At 41.8% G+C, this 10635-nt stretch overlaps 1 protein-coding gene across 12 annotated transcripts in view; it reads left to right on the forward strand.

Annotated features, from left to right (window-relative positions):
• pleca (plectin a) overlaps positions 1-8617 on the forward strand; it is a 78573-nt gene extending 69956 nt beyond the window's left edge. For all 12 annotated transcript variants that reach the window (XM_041054225.1, XM_041054229.1, XM_041054230.1 and 9 more), the window contains 2 exons: positions 492-7545; positions 7677-8617. In XM_041054225.1, the coding sequence (XP_040910159.1) occupies positions 492-6692 (6201 nt within the window). In that variant the 3' untranslated portion in view covers positions 6693-7545; positions 7677-8617. The remainder of the gene's footprint in view (positions 1-491; positions 7546-7676) is intronic.
• The last annotated feature ends 2018 nt before the right edge of the window (positions 8618-10635 follow it).

Genomic DNA, 10635 nt, shown 5'->3' on the forward strand with positions numbered 1-10635 from the left:
AAAGTATTTGAGGAAACACATGGAACATTTCATGTAAATTGCAGTTCCTTAAATTAACATCCAGCAATTTATATGATTGTCACTGCAAACACAATATTACAGACTTAACATTTTCACAGTAACCGGTTACAGGAGTAGTATGACATTTTGGGGAACACAATTATTTAATTTTGTACTGAGATGAAAACATACGTACCTCTATGTATCCTAAATATGAAGCTGGACCCAGGAGATGGTTAGCTTAGCTTTGCATACAGACTGGTAACAAAAAGAAACAACTAGCCTGACTCTGTTCAGTTTACTTTGATTTTGTGCAGAGTAAACTAACTAAAGATACAATATGTGGCCATTAGGGAGCTACAAGATAGATCCTGGCTACAGCTTCATATTTAACTGAGCAGTCATGAAAGTCATGATTTTTCTCATGGAACTTTTCTCATGGAATTTTATTGACATTTTCTCAAATGTTTTTTCTTATTTTTTCCAAACAGATGGCAAATGCCCAACAAGAGCAAATTGAGCAACAGAAGGCCATGCTTCAGCAGTCTTTCCTCACAGAGAAGGAACTGTTGTTGAAGAGAGAAAAGTCAGTTGATGATGAGAGAAAGAAGCTTGAGAAACAGCTTGAAGATGAAGTGAATAAAGCCAAAACTCTCAAAGATGAACAAGAACGTCAGCGGAAACTAATGGAAGAGGAGAAGAAGAAACTTCAAGCCATAATGGATGAAGCTGTGAAGAAACAAAAAGAGGCTGAAACAGAGATGAAAAACAAGCAAAATGAAATGGAAGTGCTGGAAAAGAAAAGGCTTGAACAAGAAAAACTCTTGGGAGATGAAAACAAAAAGCTCAGAGAGAAACTTCAGAACCTTGAGGTTGCCTCCAAACAGGGTGCATCCAAAACTAAGGAGATCGAAGTCCAGACTGATAAGGTTCCTGAGGAACAATTAGTTGCCATGACAATGGTGGGAACAACAAAGAAAGTTTTTAATGGCTCTGTTGAAGTGGACGGAGTGAAGAAAGATGGAGAATCACCATTAGCGTTTGAGGGAATAAGAGAAAAAGTTCCAGCTGAAAGGCTCCATGACATCGGTGTCCTAACCAAAAAGGAATTTGATAAATTGAAAAAGGGCAAATCCTCTGTGCAAGAACTTGGAAAGACTGATAAAGTTAAAGCATGTCTAAAGGGTCAGAACTGTGTCGGAGGTGTCTTGACTCCAGCTAAAGAGAAATTGAGTGTCTATCAGGCCATGGCAGAGAACAAGATAACTCCTACCACTGCCACAATGCTCCTGGAGGCTCAGGCAGCTTCTGGTTACATTGTAGATCCAGTTAAAAATAAACTCCTCTCTGTTGATGAGGCTGTTAAGGATGAGTTGATTGGCCCTGAGCTCCATGACAAGATGCTCTCTGCAGAGAGAGCAGCCACTGGCTTCAAAGATCCCTATACTGGAGCCAAAATCTCTCTCTATGAGGCCATGAAGAAGGGACTAATAGAGAAGGAGCAGGCTACCAAATTCCTAGATGTACAGCTTGCAACTGGTGGCATCATTGACCCTATCAATAGTCATAGAGTGCCCCTGCAGACCGCCTACAAGCAGGGTCAGTTTGATGAAGACATGAACAAGAAGCTCACTGATCCCAGTGATGACTGCAAATTATTCACTGACCCCAGCACTCAGGAGCAACTCACTTATAAACAGTTACTGGACAGATGCACCAAAGATGCAGAGACAGGCCTGCTGATATTACCAGTAACCGAGAAAGCTGTTCAAACCGAAAGAACATACACAGATTTGGAGACTAAAGACGTGTTCAGCAAATCAAACGTGGATGTACCTTTTGGAAGATTCAAAGGAAAAACTGTAACCATTTGGGAAGTCATCAATTCAGAATATTTCACAGAAGAGCAAAGGCGGGAACTGATTCGCCAGTATAAGACAGGCAAGATCACAGTGGAGAAGATTATCAAAATTGTCATCACTGTTGTGGAGGACAAGGAGAAAAACAATGGAAATGTATTTAATGGATTGAGGGCTCCAGTCTCTGCCAATGAATTGTTAGAGTCTAAGGTTATAAACAAAGACTTGTTTAACAAGTTGAGTAATGGCAAGATAACGGTTAAACAGATCTCTGAGATGGAGCCTGTGAAGAAAGCACTACAAGGAATTCCAAGCATTGCTGGGCTGTTGAATGAACCAACCAAGGAGAAAATGCCTTTCTATCAAGCTATGAAGAAAGAATTACTGTCACCAGAAACTGCAGTGAACCTCCTTGAAGCTCAGGCAGCGACTGGGTTTGTAATTGATCCTGTCAAAAATGAGAGGGTCCCTGTTGATGAAGCTGTTAAATCAGGTCTTGTAGGCCCAGAACTGCATGAACGACTTCTGTCTGCAGAGAGAGCTGTCAGCGGCTACAAAGATCCATATACAGGAAAGACGGTGTCTCTGTTTGAGGCCATGAACAAAGGCCTTATTAAGAAAGACCATGGCATTCGTCTGCTTGAGGCACAGATCTCAACAGGTGGAATCATTGACCCTGTTAAAAGCTATCGCATCCCCCATGAGGTTGCCTGCAAGCGAGGATATTTTGATGAGGAAATGGCCAAGACCCTAAACAAGAACACTGATGACACAAAAGTATTCTATGATCCTAACTCACAAGAAGACACAACCTATGCACAGCTCATGAATAAATGTGTCACAGATAAAGAAACTGGACTCCCACTGCTTCCCCTCTCAAAGAAGGCTGCAAAGCCAAAGGAAGACAAACAGATTACAGAGGCTAAGACAAAAGAGGCTTTGAACCAGACGACCATGGAGCTGGAGTATGGACCTTTCAAAGGAAGAAAAGTCACAATCTGGGAGATCATACACTCTGAATACATCACTGAGGAGCAAAGAATAGAGCTGATTCGTCAGTACAGAATGGGGCAAGTGACAATTGAAAAGCTGATAAAAATTGTGATAACAATGGTTGACGAAAAGGAGGACAAAACAAAGGAAGATGCCTGTTTTGAAGGCCTTAGGGCACCAGTCACTGCCAGCTCATTACTTGATTCCAACATCATTGACAAGACTACATTTGATCAGCTCCAACAGGGTAAAAAGACACCTAAAGAAGTCAGCGAAACTGATAAGGTCAGGAAGTACTTGCAGGGCACAGACCGCATTGATGGTATCACTATGGAAGATTCAAATGAGAAGTTAAGCATATATCAAGCAATGAAAAAGAATGTTTTACAACAAAATACTGGCCTTGCTCTGCTAGAGGCCCAAGCTGGAACTGGTTTCATAACTGATCCAGTCAAAAATCTCAAATACACTGTGGATGATGCTGTGAAGGCTGGAGTTGTTGGCCCAGAGCTTCATGAGAAACTTCTCTCAGCTGAAAAAGCAGTGATAGGATACAAAGATCCATATACAGGCAACAAGATTTCTCTATTCCAAGCCATGAAGAAAGAGCTCGTACTGAGGGAGCATGCTATTCCCCTCCTGGAGGCTCAGTTTACTACGGGAGGGATCATTGATCCAGTCTGCAGCCATCGTGTTCCCAATGACGTGTCCATTCAGCGTGGCTATTTCAGTAAACAAATGACCAAGTCCTTCAATGAACCCTCAGGTGACGTTAAATGCTTCACCAATCCCAACACCAATGAAAGTGTTACTTACAAGCAGTTGCTGGAGAAATGTGTAAGAGATCCCAACTCTGGTCTGTGCTACCTGCCTCTATCTAAGGTTGAAGTTCCTGCTCCTGTCGAGAAATCTTATCAGTACACAGAGGAGCAAGCACAAACAGATCTAGCAAACACTCAAATTGAGATCCCTCATAAAAGTTTTGAAGGAAAGAGCATGACCATTTGGGAAATCATGAACTCAAATATGCTTCCCGAAGAAGAGAGGCGTCGCCTCATGGAGCAGTATCGCTTGGGGCAAATCACAAAGGACAGAATGCTGATCATCATCATTGAAATTATTGAACAAAGAGAGACTCTTAAGTCAGAGCAGGGCATGTCCTGCGACGTCATAAGAAGACGAGTTACTATTGAGGAGCTTTACAGTGCTCGAATTATTGACTTACACACGTACAACCTCCTGAAACAAGAAAAGATGACGATTCGTGAGGCAATGGAAATTCCATCAGTAAAACAGTACCTCTTTGGCACAGGTTGTATTGCTGGAATCATGTCAGACAGCCCACCAAAGATCAGCATTTACCAGGCTATGAAGAATGGACAGATTAAGCCTGAAGTTGCTTTGAATCTCCTGGAGGCCCAAGCAGCAACAGGATTCATGATTGATCCAGTTAAAGATGAACTTCTAACAGTTGATGAAGCTGTGCGCAAAGGGCTTGTGGGCCCTGAACTTCATGACAAACTTCTCTCTGCTGAGAGAGCAGTCACAGGTTACAAGGATCCATACAGTGGAAAAGTGATTTCTCTCTTCCAGGCTATGAAAAAGGATCTTATTCCCGAGGATTATGCTTTGAGGCTTTTGGAGGCCCAGAATGCCACTGGTGGTTTAATGGATCCTGAATACTACTTCCGCCTCCCCACAGATGTAGCTATGCAGCGTGGATACATCAATAAAGAGACACTTGACAGACTATCTGAACCTACTGGGGATGTGCGAGGATACACTGATCCAACAACAGATGAGAAACAGTCCTACGCCCAGCTGCTGAAAAGATGCAGAGTTGATAAAGAAAGTGGTTTGCGGCTGCTTTCACTGGCAGACAGAAGACTTCTCTTCAAGGGTCTCAGAAAGCAAATCACTGTGGATGAGCTGCTTCGTTCACAGATTATCAACCAAAAAACATACAACGACCTCACTGAGGGTATCATTACAGTGGAGGAGGTCAGCAGAGACCTGAAGAAATACCTTGAGGGTACCAGTTGTATTGCTGGTGTGTATGTAGAATCTACCAAAGACCGCCTGTCTATTTACCAAGCCATGAAGAAGAACATGATCAGACCAGGGACTGCATTTGAGCTCCTTGAGGCTCAAGCCGCCACAGGATATGTAATCGATCCTATTAAGAACCTGAAACTAAATGTCACAGAAGCTGTTAAAATGGGTGTTGTTGGCCCAGAGTTTAAAGATAAACTCATCTCAGCTGAGCGAGCTGTCACAGGCTACAAGGAACCTTATACTGGCAAGATCATCTCCCTGTTCCAGGCAATGAAAAAGGGCCTCATTCTGAAAGACCATGGCATTCGTCTGCTAGAGGCTCAGATTGCTACTGGTGGAATCATTGATCCAGAGGAGAGCCACCGATTGCCAGTTGAAGCGGCATATGAACGTGGCCTCTTTGATGAGGAAATGAATGAAATCCTCACTGATCCATCTGATGACACAAAGGGCTTCTTTGACCCCAACACTGAAGAAAATCTCACCTACCTACAGCTGATGGAGAGATGTATGATCGACCCAGAAACAGGCCTTGCTCTACTGCTGTTGAAGGAAAAGAAGCGCGAGAGGAAGACCTCTTCCAAGTCTTCTGTTCGCAAACGTAGGGTCGTCATCGTTGATCCAGAGACTGGCAAAGAAATGTCTGTGTATGAAGCATATCAGAAAGGGCTCATTGACCACCAGACATATCTAGAGCTTGCAGAACAGGAGTGTGAATGGGAGGAAATCACCATCACCTCATCTGATGGAGTTGTGAAATCCATGATCATTGACAGACGGTCCGGGCGGCAGTATGACATTGATGATGCAATCTCTCGGAGCCTGATTGACAAGTCAGCTCTGGATCAGTACCGAGCAGGAACTCTGTCCATCACAGAGTTTGCAGACATGTTGTCTGGAAACATGAGTGGTGTCAGATCACGTTCATCCTCCTTTGGCTCCTCTTCCTCTTACCCCATGAGCCCAGTACCTTCCATAAAAACACCAGCAACCACATGGAATGATCCAACAGAGGAAACTGGCCCTGTAGCTGGGATCTTAGACACAGAAACACTGGAGAAGGTGTCTGTCACAGAAGCCATTCACAGAAACCTTGTGGACAATATAACAGGCCAAAGGTTGCTGGAAGCTCAGGCCTGCACAGGAGGCATCATCGATCCACATACTGGAGAGAAATTCTCTGTTGCAGATGCAATGAACAAAGGGCTTGTGGATAAGATTATGGTGGACCGCATCAGTCTAGCCCAGAAGGCCTACAATGGATTTGAAGATCCTAGAACCAAAACCAAAATGTCAGCAGCCCAAGCCCTAAAGAAAGGCTGGCTGTACTATGAGGCTGGACAGCGATTTCTGGAGGTCCAGTATCTCACTGGTGGTTTAATTGAACCAGATACTACAAGCAGAGTGTCTATCGATGAGGCTGTGAAGAAAGGCACCTTAGATGCACGCACTGCACAGAAGTTAAGAGATGTTAGTGCATACTCAAAATACCTCACATGCCCTAAAACCAAGCTTAAGATCTCTTACAAGGATGCTATGGAAAGAAGCATGATAGAGGAGGGGACTGGCCTGCGACTACTTGAAGCGTCATCTCAGTCTAGCAAAGGCCTTTACAGTCCCTATAGTATCAGTGGGTCAGGTTCTGCTACTGGGTCACGGTCTGGCTCAAGAACTGGATCCAGGTCAGGCTCCAGGAGAGGCAGCTTTGATGCCACAGGATCAAGTTTCACCACAACCTTCTCTTCCACCTCCTACAGTTCACCAAGCTATGGCCGTCGATACTGATGAGTTAAGGAATGATTTTTCTAAGGGAAGGATACACTAAAAATACACTCTAAAGCCACAGTGCTCACCAGATGCCTAATTCTCAGTGGAATAAAGACCTTTATTCTGCTCTGCATGTAGTTGTTACAGGACTTTTAATATTTAATTTTATACAAGATGCATAATTTTGATTTTTGTATATTTCACATTTACCTTTAGTTATGTTTATGCTATCTTATCAGACTTCCTGATTACTGTACTGTAAGCACTTGGAGTACACAACAGCTGTTTATTATTTCCAGTATCTGTCACAAACGCTTCAAGTGTACAATAGTTTTTTTCTTAAAGTTTAATGTCATAAGCATTTCTTGTTCCGCAAAAATGAATTTATTTACTTCCAATATTGTGTTACACTCTAACCGAAAGTGTTCATGACCATTAGTCTAATTGTTAAAGAGAACCAAATTGGGTGTAAAAACACATTTTCTGTACATGTGTATATTTCTGAATATTAAGAAAAGTGGGTTAAAGACAGATAAAAGCCACTCTGCAGAGCAGAATAAGGAGTCTCCTGAAGATGAGTAACACTAAGGGTGTCTGCTTTAAGAATGCCAAGCTTCAAGATCTTTTCTCTCCTGGGCTGCACTGCCGCATATTCTCTGCCAATATCTGAACTCCACTCCATTCCCCAATTGTCTGTCGTAAAACCTGGAATTACAGAAACATGCTAACCTTGTGACATGAACTGCAAAGAGCAAGCTCCCACAAATGGAAGGAATATGCAGCCTGTTATGACCATTAACACCATCTGACAGTTCTGGACACATCCAATCTCAAGACCAACAAGCCCCTGCCTTTTTGGACATTTAAAAAGGTGTGTAAAGACACAGTTTACCTTTTAATCAACTGATAAATTCAGTGGTAATTTCCTTCTTTGTTTTTCTATGTTTGTGTCATTTAGTGTCTGTGAAGTCCTAAAAGGCCTTTGTTTTTGCTCTGTTCCAGGTATTGTCTTCATAGTTAATCTCATCTCCAGCTCTTTTCTCAGATGTCTTCCAGAGACCTGCGGCATAAATCTGGACTGTGACCTTTGCTGTAATCAATAATTTTATGCAACAGTACAGGAACACATTTACTCATACCATGCTCCTTCAGATTTTTTTTTAAAAGTGGACCATTTTGAAACTTGCATCTAATCTTGAACTCATTTAAAGGCCTAAACCATGCTTTGTAAGTGCCTGCAAAATACTGTTTAACACTTTACTGGGATGTTGAGTCTTATAAGATTGTGCAGTGGTTACACTGTAAACTGACTGAGGCATGACTGAAGGAGCAATGCTACCCATAATGAAATGATTACTGTGTTATCAGGTTAGCCTTTTTAACTGTCCGACTACAGTATATCACAATCTAACTTTAAAACAATAACATTTAATTTCAGTGTGTAGTCACACAGGGCTAAAATGTGTGGTTTGAATGTTTAACAGCTAAGATTTGCATTATTTTAATATTTTTCCCTTCACAGACAGATAATGTATGTACTGTATATTGGTGATTATGTAGTGCACTATCGCTGAAAGCCATTAATTAACATTTCTTTGAGAAAGATCTTTAAGCTTTGCCACCAGACCCAGTATTTGTATTTTTCACCACATATATTTGTTTTGATTTTAATTCTCCTTTGTAAAGCAACACATTTGATCTATATCATTTTATTTTCATACTATATTTCTGCTTTGCATGATTTACTAACATTTAAAAGGTGCAAAAATTAAATAGTTGTATCCATTAAAGCGTTTGTTTTACTATTACGTTTCAAAAGGTTTGAAGGATGTATTTTAATGAGGGTTATCAAGCCTTGTTTAAAATGGTGTATTTATAATAAAATGGTGACAAGAAATTTTATTGTAAAACCTTACGCTATGTAAATAAATATGGAAATGATATTTTTTTCTGACATTTATTCATTGGAATTTTGACCAGCCAAGTTGGCTCCGATGAAAATATATCTTTCAGATCAAATCAGATTAATTTTCTATAGTAAAGTTTTGAATATGCTGGGCTGATTTTATTATTAGAGTTAAAATTTTCATAAAAGGTTCATGACCAGTATATATGAGATAAAGATGTTGACACAAATCTTAAACATGCTTTTTGGGCTTCTGGTGTGAACATTTGCTTTTGCATGTTTATACAGCAAAGAGAATTTTCTGGGAATGGCTGCCTCACTTTTTAGTCTCCAGTTGATTTATTTCACAGGAAGTTAATATTATTTTCTTTAAATGCTGTCTGCCTTGTGTTCAGCAGGTGATCGAGGCAGAGGGGTTTTGAAAGGCTATAGAAGACTGATATCTAGAGGCTGCAACCATACACTGATGGTCTGTGTGAAAAAAAATGGAGCTGTCAGGTCCTAAGAAACTGGCTCAGCTAAGAAGCTGCTGGTGAGCATTGGTGGTAGAAATACTCATATCTTAAATTAATAATACCTTAAAATTATAACATGTCTCTTCTCTGACACATTTACACTACATAGTGTTTGTAGCCTAGAGCAGCGGTCCCCAACCTTTTTTGCGCCACGAACCGGTTTAATGTCAGACAATATTTTCACAGACCAACCTTTAAGGTGTGGCGGATAAATACAACAAAATAAAATGATATGGCCGGCATAAAAACTGGTATTTTCTAAATATAATAATAAACGAATGCTTGGTCTCCAAGTGGCGAAGCAGTTTCGAAGGCTTCATTGCCTCATTAGAGAGCCGGTCGCAGCCATAGACTGTATAAGACATGGACGTAGCACCTGTGACGTCACCCATTTGTTTCGGGGAGTCGGTTTTGTGACCAAACCATGGGCATTTGAGATGCGCCATCTTGGATTTTAGTGGAAGTGTACTTTCCATATTTGGCGGAGAGGCGGTTACTGTACGGGTCGAACGCACGACCCTCTGATGTCAGGCCGGTCCAAAGCCGCACTTTTAACTGCCCCGAGTAATAAAGAAAACAAAACGCTAAGTTTTCCTGTCCAGCAGGTGTGGCTTTGTTTCACACTGACTCTCAACAGAGTAAAAGTATCTGAAACTTTCCCACACACCATGATGAGTCTGACCAGTTTGCACAGCAACAAGACAGCTGCTAATGCCTGTAAGAGGCCATTCCGCTCTTGATTGGTCTTTGGTTGTGGTCCAATAATATCAGTCACATCTATTTTCCCACACCTGAAAAATGATAGATTTTTAAACAAAGTGCAGATCGGTCCCCTGCCTTCAAATGTGTGACAAGGCCACCTAGGTGTCCACATAAAGACACATATCACAGACACTGAGGGAACAGCTTCGTGGTGTTTGATTATATCCTTATCTAAAGGACAAAGAACGGTCACCGCCGCGTCTGGGGAACCAAGAACACCAAAATGCACCAGGTGCCGACACCATGGGATCATCGTCCCGCAAAAGGGCCACATGAAATACTGTCCCTTTCTCAAATGCGACTGCTGGAAGTGTTTCCTCATCACACAGCGGACTGGAGGCGCTCGCCCGTCGGCCACATTTGTACTGATGTGTCCCCCATCCCCAAGCGCCCCAGGGAGTGCTACCACCAGCGCCTGGAGCCCTATAGATCTCCGGAGCAGACCTGCCGCGGGTGGAGAGCGTGTGGCCAGTATGGAGAGCAAAGAACGTTTCAGTGAGTAATATTATCATAATGAGTTGACTAAAATGTTTAGCCGGTGGGATTAAAACTCCAAGTAAAGACAGCGGTGTTACTATAAGATAAATATTTAAATTTAGCAGAACTGGTTAGCTAACTTTTTAAAATAACAACACATGAAGAATAAATGGTACTCTAATGAGAGTGTCAAAAATAAAAATGGCTGACAGGACATGAAGACGTTACTTTGCCTGTATGAGCTGAATTTCATTAGTGAATTTCATTTGTCATAGTATAGAAAGGCGCCAAAAAAGGACAA

The sequence above is a fragment of the Toxotes jaculatrix genome, chromosome 13 (assembly GCF_017976425.1).
Source record: "Toxotes jaculatrix isolate fToxJac2 chromosome 13, fToxJac2.pri, whole genome shotgun sequence".
Lineage (NCBI taxonomy): Eukaryota > Metazoa > Chordata > Actinopteri > Toxotidae > Toxotes > Toxotes jaculatrix.